Source organism: Nelumbo lutea, chromosome 3 (assembly GCF_056320005.1).
Source record: "Nelumbo lutea isolate HS-2025 chromosome 3, American lotus-T2T, whole genome shotgun sequence".
NCBI lineage: Eukaryota > Viridiplantae > Streptophyta > Magnoliopsida > Proteales > Nelumbonaceae > Nelumbo > Nelumbo lutea.
The window spans coordinates 101,130,692-101,145,027 of record NC_142686.1 but is presented as its reverse complement, the minus strand read 5'-3'; the positions used below and the strand labels follow the sequence as shown (position 1 = coordinate 101,145,027).

General features: G+C 36.5%; 1 protein-coding gene across 2 annotated transcripts in view; it reads right to left on the bottom strand.

Annotated features, from left to right (window-relative positions):
* The window catches only part of LOC148867193 (NAD(P)-binding Rossmann-fold superfamily protein), a 28,325-nt gene extending 23,072 nt beyond the window's left edge, over positions 1-5,253 (bottom strand). For both annotated transcript variants that reach the window (XR_016110096.1, XM_088978960.1), the window contains exons 1-4: positions 4,986-5,253; positions 4,021-4,278; positions 3,747-3,908; positions 3,493-3,543 (exon numbers count right to left, since the gene is read on the bottom strand). Coding sequence is in view for 1 of the 2 variants with exons in the window: in XM_088978960.1 (XP_088835086.1) it covers positions 3,493-3,543; positions 3,747-3,908; positions 4,021-4,278; positions 4,986-5,039 (525 nt within the window). In the remaining variant the exon portion in view is untranslated. The remainder of the gene's footprint in view (positions 1-3,492; positions 3,544-3,746; positions 3,909-4,020; positions 4,279-4,985) is intronic.
* Between the last annotated feature and the right edge of the window lie 9,083 nt (positions 5,254-14,336).

The window sequence follows — 14,336 nt, the reverse complement described above, 5'->3', positions numbered from 1 at the left end:
AGGGAAGGATAGGTCATTGTTCCCACTCATTCCATTCAGCATTGTGGAGATTCCGGATGTAGCTGAATCTTCACTACTCATGATTCTCAGTTTAGAAGTACACAAAACCAATCACAATCTTACAAAGCTGCAACAGTCCACAACTAGACACTTGCTGATTTTCAGCCTCACAGAGAACCAAGCACAAACACTGCAGCTGCAGTACTAGGGTTTATGACCTACATTGTGTAAGAATCCATAGAGCAATTAAAAGACTTGGTCAATTTACCAACAAACATAAGATTAAAACGAAATTTGGGTACATACAGAACTGAAGACAAAGATAATGAATCAGTTTTAACATCACCAATACCACTTATGGAAGAAGTGGAACCATTAGCAAGGGTGACAGTGTGGGTTGTAGAGGATGAAGAAAGTGAAGAGAACACACCTGGAGTCCCAGTAATGTGATCGGAAGCTCCAGAGTCAATGATCCAGTGGGAGGGTTTGGATGCTAGACAAGCCATACCTGAGTGGGCAAGTGTAGTTGTACTCGGCTAAGAAGTAGCCTAGATCAATCGCTCATATTCAGTACGTGAAATACTCATCATCTCTTGTCCGGAGGCATCTATAGGTGAAGGTGTCTGACCGGTCTATTGACTCCCTTGTTCCATATCACCACTTGCCACTACATGATTAGCCCAGGATGACGGTGGGCTATGTAGATAATAGCAAAAATTAACAGTGTGCCCATTCATACCACAATGTGTACACTTTCTCGGACCATGATTACATCCTCTACCACGAGCTCCCCCTGAATCTCGACCTCCAACACGTCCACCACCACGACTATACATGTGTCCACCTCTTCCACCACGGCCTGGCTGGCCCTGATGAACTACTCCTCTACCACCACAGCCACCCCCTCTAGCCACCACAAGGGCAGTCCTATCGGATATGGTGGGGTTCTCTGGAGGGCCAACAGAAATCCTCCAGAGACGGGCAGACACCTCCTCGAGAGAGGGTAGGGCAGACCCACCTAATATCTAAGCCCTCACTGGATCATATTCAGGCTTCAGTCCCACCAGAAATCTGGTTACATCAAACTGCTCTCTCTGTTGTTGCTGAATTTTAACATCAAATGTAAGGGGGTGATACACACTCAACTCATTCGTCAAATTTCTCAGACTAGCATAATACTCTTCAAGACTCTGGTTACCCTATTGCAGAATAAAATACTCTTGATAGAGCTAATATACTCTGGTGGTGTTATCTTGCCCTAAATAAAGCTTCCTTGCATGATCCCAAATTTCCTTGGTTGTGTCTAAGAACATGAAGTTTACACTAATCTTAGGTTCCATACTATTCTACAGCCAAGTCATAATCTGTGCACCTTCTTGCTCCCAATCACCATACTCCTGGGAATCAACTGGGGGGTTTTTCTTCTCTTATATGCTTTACTTTCTTCTTGGCTCTGAGAAACACTTCAACAGATTTGGCCCAAGGTACGTAATTTTCTCCATTCAATTTAATTGAGGTCATTTGTACGTTCAAGTAGTCTTGAGGGATCATAACCGACTTATGTTCATTATCTCCCATGGCTGTAAAAAAAAACTTTTTTTTTCCTGTTTCAACCTGCCTTACCCAGTAATCACTACACTGCACTCCAACAACACTGTACTTCACTCCTCAAGTTAATCACTCACCGCCATATGACTAACCATTGCTGAAACATACAGTCACTGGTTTCAGCAATGTTAACCCCCACTATTGTCACTTTCGGCACCTCACAAATGTTGATCTAAGTGGCCAGATGCCCTCGATTCAGAAGACTCTTGCTTGGCATAGCCTACACCAATGGGAAAATATTTTTGACTAGTCTCCCTTTTCTAGGCCTATTTACATTTAATCAAACTAAAGCCATGTCAGCAAGACTCTTGCTTGGTGTGGTCAAAGTTTGGCAAGGTAGTTGAGAAAACTGGGCAACTAATCCTACCTTGTGGGACACTTGTCCCTTGAACCAAGAGGCAGAAAGAGTCCAGGAGGTTAGAAGGATCTCGGATAAGAAAGGGTATTCCTCTTATCTATAATTTTTTGTAACGTTGAGTGATGGATGCCCCATTATAAATATGGGCTTCCAATTCAACTCTAACACACAATTTTCTGAGAAAAAACCCTATCTTGAACTGCCTCCTTGGGTCATATCCATATCCTCTGATTTTATATTGGAGGACCGGTACAAGTGTCAGCCCACTGATTTCAGAACTTTATCAGCTTTTGTGTTTTTTGCAGGGATTAGCGAGTTTGACTTCTGAACAGAGTGCAGATGCTTCACTGTACCAGGGTTCTACAACAAACACATCACAGACAAGAGTACCACACATCTGAACCTACCACCATACGACTAATACTAAGCCTTCGACCCACTGATCTGAACCACACATCTGAACCTACCACGAACCTACTGTTGCAGCCCTCTTCGTTCCATCAATTAGAGGGTTCTCTACCAATCACCTGATTCCATGTGACGATTTATATTCATCAGTTTCAGATCTGTTCTTGTTGTAAAAGAGAAGAAGTAAGAGAGAGAGGGAGAGAAGAAGAGAAGGAGAAAATTGAAGGAGATTTACTAAGATAAGTATCAAATGTCAATTATGCCCCTGTTTAAGTTGAACACATCAGCACTTAATTAAAAGACACATCACCATATTAATAAAACCCAAATGACTACTCTACCCTTATTTTAGTTGACACTAACACCAGCAAAGCCAATGAGGTGCTTCAGAAAACTAATAAATAATGGAATAATTAGCTAATTTACTCTTCAGAAAAATCACTGCACATCTAATGAAATTGCCTATTGCGAAGTACTGTACTTGAACCATTTGCCAATGTTTTTACCATACTTTCAATCCATAATGTTTCATTGTTTTCATCATTTTAGCGTCATCATACATATATTCAATGGTTATTCTTGGTGCAGATACTGTTTTGGTGATCAGAAATGAATACATCGATGATTGAAGGCATGCATCTAAGAATCATCTGAGTTTCTGAAATAATCAGAAGATACATAAAAGGTTCTTAAATTCATGAACATGGTTCTGATCAAATACAATCATGCCTTTGAGGTCGGAAAGCATCAGAATACAGGTTCACACGTGAGAGTAGCCACTTTTTGCTAAAGTGCTGGAGGTTAGGTAGATCATATGGACCCGAACTGGGTGGTGGCCTTTTATGGCATCTAAGAAACTGTCTCTTGTGTGGATTGATTGAATATGAGCAAACAGATCCTCAGACAAGCAGAGTAGGATGGAATTATATATTTCCCACCATGTATCTCAAGTTTTTCTATAAATCTATATTGCAAAATATAAATCATTGAGAAAAAAATACATAAAATTTGAAGTGGGATCTTGTCATTTCTATGACCATCCACATTCTCCTATCAAATCACGTCACACTGAACTAGTTCACTTACAGTTATTTTCAACTAGATGGTGAATGTCTTACCAAGTCAACGTCTGGACCTAGCATCCTTCTTGCTTTCTCCTCATTTCTGACCTGATAGAGTATTCACATGAGAGAAATAACTTTGGAAAAGGAAAAAAAAATTTAAGAAACGAGTTGCCATAGGATTCAAAAGCCAAGAAAATGACAATTATTTTCCATGTTTCTATTTCTTTATCTTTTTTCCAATATATATGCAATTCTATTGGCTCAATCAAACATCCAAGTTACAACACAATGGTTAAAGAGAAGACTACCAACACTCGGACTGGCAACCCCTTCTTCCGTAGGATATCAACTACCCTCCTCCCAACACCTCCAGTGGCTCCAGCAACTAGGATGACATCCGAGGTTTCCATTGCCTTTACTGGTTCACTGGCTTTTGGGCTTGATAGTTTTGCAATTAGAAATTCAAAGAACTTAACAGAGAAAAGGATCTCATTAGGTAAAACATGAGAAAAGTTGATATCTTTAAGAAATATATATGATTGGTTAATAAAGACATAAAGGAAAATGAAAACGGTAACCCACATTAGAATGAGATGGAGGCCCATTAAAAAAGTATAATGTCTTCAAAAATCTGCCAAAATCCCAACTCTGCTTGCTAGCTTCTGCAACTATGGGTCGTCTATTCGTTTGTAAGAAGTATGAATTCTTGGTATGGTGGTAAAGAGAAGACCGCAGTCTGTCATTAAGTTGAAGAAATTGTTTAGAATGTGGGTGGAAGAGTAGTCTCTGATGTGAAGTGTTCTTAGAAAATCTCCTAACAACAGGTGATGAAGAAAACCCCTGCAATACCATTTAATTCAGTGATCCAGTATGAAGATGACCATCTAATCCAACTAGTGCCAACATAACAAAATTCAAGTAGTAGTGAATTTCACCATTAAAACCAATTAACAAAAGTTCCAGATACACACAACTTTGCTTTCAAAACTCGACCTGATCATCAACCAGCTAAGCCATTAAACGAAACAGTTGCATACCCAGAAAAACAAATTAAATGGAATCTTACATGTTTACTTTTTCAAGAGACATTTGGAAGGTCCGGTGCTTGCTCATCTAGGATGACAATAGTGAAATGGCGTAATAATTTGAAAATTCAAACAACAGAACCTTTCTTATTGGCATGTACTCGTATAAAATATTAGGGAGTATTGGAACAATGTATAAATGCATCCCACTATATTCAGCTTTCTCAAAATGCCATATAACTGGTGAGAAATTTGCAATTTCTCAAATCAGTATTCGGAATTTTACAATGTAATTATATCCACTTTTGGAAACCATTCGAAACTGAGAACAAACTCTATCAATTAGGACATGGGGAACAAGAATGAAGAACGAATTAAAGAACCCATATTTCCTTCTTATAGTTTTCGAAGAAGAGCTTTTTTACTTCAGAAATTCTTGTCGTTGCAGATAACATCTTCAATAGAAGAACCCAATTTGGAAAGCGGAGACACAAGGCAGCATTGAAGGAGAAGTGAGATTACCTGAAAAGTAGAGAAAGAAGACGTTGAAAGTTTTGTGGAGCAACAACTCTCCATTTTCGAATGCAGAACTTACAGACACTGATGGAAGGGAGTAGAGCTCAAGAGAAGACAAATGGAGCTGATATTTGAGTTGGCGGGACAATTGTAGACCACACAAATCTCAGGATACAGAGAAAAACTAAGGATCAAAAGTCGTCTCTAGAGTCTAGAATCCGCTGCTTGGAAGTTGGAAATACCGTTCTCGTGGTCCGTTATGTGATTGGTTCTTCGACCCGACCAGACAAAGACCTGAATGATACTCATCACCCCGGTGCAGGGATGTCAGTGGGTCGGGTTAGGTCTTGATCATCAACCAGCTAGTGGGCTATGGTCGGTTCGGTCTTGATCGGGTTTCAGATTGGGTTCGAGTTGAAGTGGACCCGTTCTGACCAGAGCCATTGAGACAGCAGCCTTGAAGATGGGCAGGTTCAGTACCCCTCTTGGATCGGGTTGGGTTCAGACCGATACTACTTCGGATTGGGTTTGGATTTAGGCAAACCCGTATTGAACCCGACCTAATGGTCATCCTCTATTGATAAGAATGACACTTGAGCATCTCGAACACTCTACTCAAAATCCCCTACCCCGTCCACACCCATCGGCGATCGCTGGTGGCGGGGTAGGTTCAGGGCAGATCACCCATTAGAGATGTGGATAAGGAATCTTTAAATTTTTTTATCTCGAAGCAACCATTTAAAAATACATTAAATTTCGAAATTATTTTTAAAATAGAATTATAAAAAAAAAACTAAAATTTAAAATATTTTAGAAATGAAATTATGAAATCTTAAGGTTTTAGAAATTTAGATAAAATTTGAGACATTCTAAAATTAATATTAAATTTAAGATATTTTAATAATCTAGCACGAAGTCAGACTTTTTTCCATTCGCTGCAGTGGACCTGTTTCACAACCATCGCTTTGTAGTGCGTACTTATGGCTTGTGGGCCAGGTCATGTTTTTGATTTTTGAGGCAAAAGCTGGAGAGCTCAGAGGGCTCACAAGTCACAACATTTGGTTCCGTAGTCCTTACTCCAAGAAGTGTTAATATCCGTAGCTGAGTCCGGATCTGCTGATCATAATGCATTGTTGGTCAAATTTATCCAGCCGTACAATAGGAATATCCGTTATATATATATATATTACAGGAAATGTGAGGAATAAATCCAACCTACTGAGAAGTTGCTCTTTTCGGAATGAGATCGACGATTAAAGCTGAATCATCAGTTTCAATGACTAATCCCATCTGGCCTTCAACACTGTAATTAAAACTTAAAAGCAAGGTTACTGGGAAATTCCCATTTCCTTGGTTAAGATTCTCATGCCAACAGACAAAGGAAGCAATCAAGCGATAGAGAGAGTACAAACAATAAAGAAAATACAATGGGGATGGCCTTGACCTTTCACAAAGAAAAGCACGAGATAATTTTATTATCTTTTCTTTCAAATCAAACACAGCCTTATGGGCAGTTTGATAACAGCGCCCGAGATGTTGAATTCAAAAACTTTTTGCTTTGTTTTGTAAGTGAATAAGATTTTAAAGAGGATGTGTATTCATTAATAGCTGAAACTGAAGTTAGGCAGACAACAATATCCTTAAAAAAATTTATTATTTAATTATTTTAACAATTAAACAAGCAATATTCATAAAAACTCTAAATAAAATACTGTTCATAATAATGCAAAAGGGACCTATGAAAACTATACAGTCGTTGAAGAGAGCATACAAGGGTGTGATTTGTGTCATGGTTGATGTAGCAACGCTTGCATTTGATTTTAGTATTAGACATAATGGTCGTTTTTGTTACTTCCACATTTGCAAAATTGTACTGATTTTGCTAAAATGTCAATTCATTTTGTTTTCAAAATCAAAAGCAACCATTTTGTCAGAAACACGCCTTTAAAATTCAGGAAAAAAAAAACATTTGACACCACATAAGACAGAAGTGGAAATGACCCAATGAAGGGGGAAAGTCAAAAAGGTGTTTTCAAAAGTAATTTACACACAACCTAAAAGTGAAAAAAATAGAGGTGTAAAACGGGTTGGCATGGCACGGCCTGCACAAAGTGTGGGTCGGGTCAGGCCGTGCCTCCCTACCCTGGAATATTTTGGGAGATCGGCTCGGCATGGCATATGGCCCAAGCTCATGCGGGCCCATGTTGAGCCGGGGCAGGCTGGTATGTGTGTTGGACATTGGGCCAGGCCAGGCCGTAGACTAGGCCAAAGTTTTTTATTTAAAAATTTGAAAAAAAAAACTTAAAACTTTAACTTTATATGAATTTTGATGTATACAATTGTTTATATATACAATAATTAAATAATATAATATAAGAAATTTGAAAAAGAAAACTGTTTATTTTATTATATATTATATATATAAATAATATAAATGAGCTGGGCCAAGCCAACCACTGGGCCACAGGTAACACGGCACAACAGTGCAGGCCATGCCAGCCCGGCCCGATGACCTAAAACCTCTGGCACAATCCATCGGCCCATACAATTGTGTCGGGTCACGGTATGGCCCGATTTACACCTCTAAAAAAAAGTGACTATATAACCCCTTGTGGAGGACGATACAAACACCGGAATCTGTCCAACATTTTTTTGGTAGTTATCTGTCAAACCAAACATAGTGTAAGTTTTGGTGAAATCAAAACACTTACAATGGCAACCAAGTAGAGGCCCAAGGACAAACGTTGAGATTAGAAGCAACAGCAATGCCAAAGACTCTAAAATTTCTCTTTATCTTTTAATTAAATAATATATATACATATATAAATGAAAAGGATACATTTAAACAAAATTTTGGTAAACACTAGATTGAGACTTCGTCGAACCCATAATGACATTAGTAGGAACCAAATTGCTTAATGGCACCTATTATTCATGATAATTATTTGATGGGATCTTGAGCACAATTTTTTTGAATTATTTACCAAAAAAAAGGGAGAATGACCGTTCAGCCCTGGGTCAGAATTGATAGGCCTAAAGTACAATTGGTGCCAGCTCGGAATTGATGTCAATTTACAGGCTGAGACAAATACATAGGGTGTGAATTTTTGAATTCTTAAATGTATAAAATTGCAGCAAAATTCAGAATTTTACATTAGACCTGTCCGTATTTCTCCAAAAAAAATTTAATACAGTTTCTTAAATATAATTTTTGGGTGTATAATGATGCTTGTGAATTGGTTGTCATATACGTTTCCCATTTCTTTTCAATTGGCGAATGAGTGTTGGTAGTTAGGTATGTGGTTTAATTAATACTATAATATTAACTCTTCAGATGTTAATTTATGATGGGAACTTGGCAAAAGCAACAAATGACAAAAAGCAAAATGAAGAATGAATATATATTTATTACTTTTCCATCTTTATTGGAAAAAGAGAAAATTATCTGTCGAGCAGCACTAGGTTTTGCATTGTTTATATAGGATTGGATGCTTAATGCAGAGCCCAATAACTCATATGGATCAGAAATTTGTAGTATTTTATGGCATTGATTCGGTGTCTCTTCATCTCTTCGGATTGTTAATTCTATTTCTTTCTAACAATGCATGTTTTTAGTCTTTGTTCAATGTAGCCATGGCATAAAAGCAAGGGCCATCTCTTTATCTTTTTCTGGTGGTGTGTTCTTTTAATGGTCCTTTGGTTGGGGTTTGCGCATGCAGATGTATGTTATAACATGTGAGAATGAAGAAAAAAATCAAATATGATAATAAGATATGAAAAATCCATGATGCCGGAAAGATATGATTTTATGATAATAGAAATACTTTGTCATGTGAATTTTGATGAAAATCTATGTGATTGGTTGTTATTATTATTATATATATATATATATATATATATATATATATATATATAGTGTAAACGATTGGTTAGCATTACTAAGATGCTGGTTGATTGGTTTGGTTATAAGTTTTTTCAATATTATGTCTTTCTAATATCATGGTCGAACCCTATAAAATATGGTACAAAGCCAAATGAAACGGTGAAATAGGATTCGTGTAGCTAATCCCATATGGCCGTGACAAGGCTTAGATGATGATGATTTTTTTTTTTAAATAGGAGTATTTTCTATTGAATCAAAATTCAATTTGTTTTGAGAAAACATGTAGAAGATGTATTTTTTTCTTTTTCTTTTTTTTTATAGCTGATGTAACATTTTATATAGACAATAAAAAAGAAAAAAGGTTTACCAACCATTCCTAATCTCTTACATTAATACAAGTTTTGATGGATAAATAAGCTACCAAAAAAAATTAATAAAATAATAATAAATTCTAAAAATAATTGAAATGGTTGCTTTTAGGTCATGCCAACAAGTCAATTTGCCATCAAAGAAAACAATATTTACCCTGAATAATTGGGAATATTAAGGCATCGAGTAATTATTGTATTTTTTTGGCGATGAGTAATTATTGTTTGTGAATTGTGATTTGTAAATCACCTTTGCATAGGATCATCTACCATGGTGTTAAGTGATAACGAGTCCACGAGATTTCACTGGCGCTCCACATGCACATTTCATCGTGCATTGGGAAAGGTGTTGTGGTCTGTGGGGCAACCTATATGGGGTGCATTGTTGATTTAAGGGGTGTTTTGTAGTGTAGATGAGAAATTGGAGTCCACACTACACCATGTGGCAGGGACCAATCCACACCACACAACAGTCCATAGTTGTTCTAAATTGTGGACAAGACCAGTCCACACCCATAGTGGTGTTTCTGTAGTGTGGTGTGGATTGGCCCACACCACACTTTTCGATTCCATGTATCTCATGTACATGGAATTAATGATATACACAGTTAATCATAAATATGTAATTTTTGCATTTTGTATGACAAATATTTAAAAAAATGCATCAATGAATTAATATTAACCAAAAAACATCATTTTTATAAAACAATAATAAAATAATTAAAAATATATAAAATATATATTAAATATCTTAAAAATATATATTATTTCATTGATGTTGACATTCCTAGTGGTGGCCTAAATGGGTTTGTTTGTGCTTTGCCTAATAAGTTTTGTGGACTTGAAAATAGTAACTTTCATATTCGAAAACCAACTCTGCTCTCATCAACAAAGTAGGTGGTGGAGGTTAACGGGGAGTATCATCCTATTGGTAACCCAACCCTACTCTCATCTGAATGAGTATCATCCTATTGCACCCAAATAAGTATTTTATTTCATCACTATAATTGATTCTTTGTTTTCTTTTATTTTTCCAATCTAAATTCTTGTATTTGAGATTATTATGTCATATGACCAATTCTATTCACAAACAGTAATAATGTCAAGGACTATTTGAATCACATGAAAATGTGACCAGTGGAATTTTGTGCAAATTCATAGGTACAGTTTGGTTTTAAGTATTTTTTACCTATTTTTCATAGAATAAAAAGAAATCTAAAATTTGTTATAGAGTTAAATAATGAAAGAAAAGATGATCAAGATAATAGAAGAATAAAAGAGAGAAAGGAGAGAAAAAGACTAAAGCGCAATACCCATAACTAAAGAACACGCATGTTGGATATTGTGACCACCAACCCACCAACGCAATACCCAGAAAGAAGAAAAAAAAAAGGAAAGCAACATAGAGGTTCAGTGAAGAGAAAATAAAAAGAGAGGATGTCGTTAAAGATCAAAGAATGATGCAACATGGGTCTTACCTTCTATGAAGAACTTGGACAATATCGGTGGAGCATAGCAGAGGCGGTGGAGCACGTAGAGGCGATGGCAGTGGAGCATAGCAGTAGAGGCGGTGGCAGTGGAGCACAGTAGCAGAGGTTTGGTGGAGGAGACCTTGAACAATATGTAGGGTTATAGATACTGTGCGTGAAACACATTATCAAAGGCAACCTGTGGAAGAAATCCATCCACAAGAAGAAGCCATTGCCGAGAAATTAGGGTGTGGGTAGGACTGGTCCACGAGATAATGTGGACCGGTCCCATCCATAGTGAACCGAACGCTACATTCATCTCGTGGCGTGGACCGAAATGGTCCATCCACGAGATGTAAACAATACCGAACAACACCTTAGGTGAAATATTATGTTGGTCTCACTAATATTCTAGATCAAATCACATTAGACGGTAAGTTTAACACTTCCCAAACCACCCTAACGAATATAGACTCACATGCAGACCACCTTCCCAAAAATCTAAACCATCTATTTTATGAGTTCACATCTATGCCCCACAACGCCCCGCATTTCCCAATGATGATATCATTGGTTCTGGTATTATCATCGGGAGATGTGCCCAATACACAATACACAGCGTGGGGCATTGTAGGGTAGGACGTCGTGGGGCGGAGATGTGGTCTCCTATTTTACACTTTCTCTTCATAGTCTTTATTTGTTTTTTTTTCTTTCCTTTTTTTGTAGTGTATTTCTCTTTTTGTACGTGCAAATTAATGTTGTCTTCGATTAATTGCTTTATCATCCATAACTAGTTGCTTTATAAATTATGAAGCAGAAAACCCACTTTCCAAGTGTCCTATTGCATTTTTTGTTTACTATTGCAATTGTGCAAAAGTAGTCTTCGGTAATGTTTGTGGTAAATCCGCGAGATAGTGGGTTTCAACAAGGTTTTTAAAATCGAACCGGATAATGAACCAATCAGGGGTCTAGTTCCTGGGTTGAACAGTTTGATCACTTAAATCAAATGAATGGCTTGTTTTGATAAAAAAAAATAAAAAGTTAAAAAAAGGCCAACACCGTTGGATGGTTCGAATGGCTCAACCACTCGGATAAGCGGTTTACTGACCAAATCAACATTTCTAGTGAAATAATGGTTTTAGGGTGAAATGGAACCAATCAAGTGACCGGTTTCCAATTTTTCGGTCCGTCCATCTGGTCCAGCCCGGTTTTGAAAGCCATGGGTTTTAAAACACAATACACCAATGTTCTGCTATGGTTGTGGTTACAACCACACCATAAGCCCCTCTTCCTATTTAGTACTTCACATGTATGTTGATTCATACAATATATTTTAATTATTTATCTTATATTTATTTAATAATTTTTATATTAATTTTACAATTATTAATAATTAATATTAAAAGTATGAATTTTATTTTATTTTTATGTTTTTACTAGTTTTAATAATTCTAGATTAATTTTTTACTAATTATTTATCATGAATATTAGTTCTCTTAAGCGAGGTATTAAAAAATGACTCGGGAACCAAAATCATTCTAGCCACCGGTTTTCGGTTAATGGATCGACCTTTTAGTTTTTTTACTAATGACCTGTTCTGACTTGAAAATTAAGAAATGGCCAAAACCATTGAATATGTCGAATGGGTCAATGGTTCGACTGCACAGGTTAGTGGGTCACTGACCAAAAACATTTATTTTATTTTTTTGCCAGGGATCGGGTTTAAGGTAAAACAAAATAAAACTAGTTGCTTGGACGGTTCTTGGGCCGAATGGTTTGACCGTTTGGGTGAATGGTGCTTCGAAAACACTACTCTTATGTTTATATTTATTTTTTATTTTTTAGTCATTATTAATTTTTGAATTCATTTTTTCATTAATTCGTATTAGCTATGGTTAAATTAATCGCATGTTAAATTAATTTGTATTTTGTTTAAAAACAAAAGAAAAATTGCTACACTTTATCGATGTTATAGATTATCTCACATTGTGTATTCGAGATACATAGAATCAAAACACAAGGTGTGGCCCACACCACACCTTGTAGAAACACCTTGTATGTGTGACACCCCTATAGAAACACCTATATGGGTGTACTTATTTTTGTCGACGGTACAAAACACCTATTCTATTGTGGTGTGGTGTGTTCTCAACCACACCCCTATTGTGTGGTTGAGAATACACCACCCACTTTCTCATCCACACTTATCTAATTTTTGGCTGAAAAGAAAACCAAAAATATTTGTAAGAGACCCTATTTCGTATTTTTCATATCTGGTTGCAAGCAATAAAAACTTATTTTAAGTGTTGGGAATTTGGCATCATATAGAAGCCCTAATAAGTGCTTATGCATTTGGTGAATAAACCAGGGAAAACGCATATTTGAAAAATAAATGCTTAAAAAACAACTCCCAACTTCCAGCTTCTTTTTAAGTGCTTATTGAATAAGTGTTTTTTCTTCCATTCTTATCCCAACTTATGGAATATTTTTAGGTAATACCCCCAATAGAAACATGAAACATGATAGGGAAACCCTATATTTTCTCCAATTCTCTACACCCATTCACCTCTTTTAAGGAAATGGCGGTGACTCTATAGGCAAAGAATCCATCCATGTTTCATTTCCGGTCTTTTGCATTTTTAACAACACTCTTTGTTGTGTTTATAGATTAATCACACAACTAACCTATTTCTTGTTTATTAAGATCATTATTACATTAGGTGTGAGGGTTACAATTATCATTTTTATCCAAATGTAGCAATATAACATCCAAATACATCCAATATATGATTATGTTAAGTAAATACTATAATTGTTATTTTCATTGAGTAATCACTTATGAGTTAAATAGTTTATGGAACACTCTCCCCAAACACTAACACGTGATTATTAGACAAGCACATATTGGAATAAGCACTTATTCAAATAAGTACTTCATTCCCAAACATGGCTTTAATGGTAGAGTTGTTTGAAGGGGTGTTGGCTAACTTGTATGGTTTTTGTGAAATTGTTTTTGTTTTTGGCAAAAAAACCTTTAGTTTATTGATCCAAGAAACATAAGCTTCCATAGTTTTTTGGCATGTGACATTAGATCCAAAAGGGTGATAAGCTGAAAAGTAATTTCTCCATCAGTCTCAAAAATACTAGTGAAGAATGAAGGGTTCTATTGAGATGAACCAAAGATAAAGCAATAGTCACACTAATGATCTTTTGGTGTTTTTAAAGTCTTGAACAATAATAATCCATATTGATCCAAGACAAAATCATACACAGTGGGCTGAGCAATCTATGTGCAGGGGCAATTTTTTTAAAAAGATCCCAAAATTAAAAAATAATTATTTATTTTTCTTTAAAAAGATTTATAATACATGGCCATTTTTCTCAAAACCCTATCTCTTCTACTCTTCATCTCATTTTCTTGTTTAACCTGCCCCTCTCCCAAACCCCCCCAAAAAATTCTTAACTTCGCTACTGCCCACATGTATCAAACACTAGCATGACGAGTCCGGATCTCCTGCCCACGTCTATCGCAGCCACACATGAAGAATAAAATGAAAATACGGCCCCTATTGGGCGAAAGGCGATGATTCAATAACAAAACAAAGGGAAGGGTTAGTGGCAGTTTAAAACGAGAATT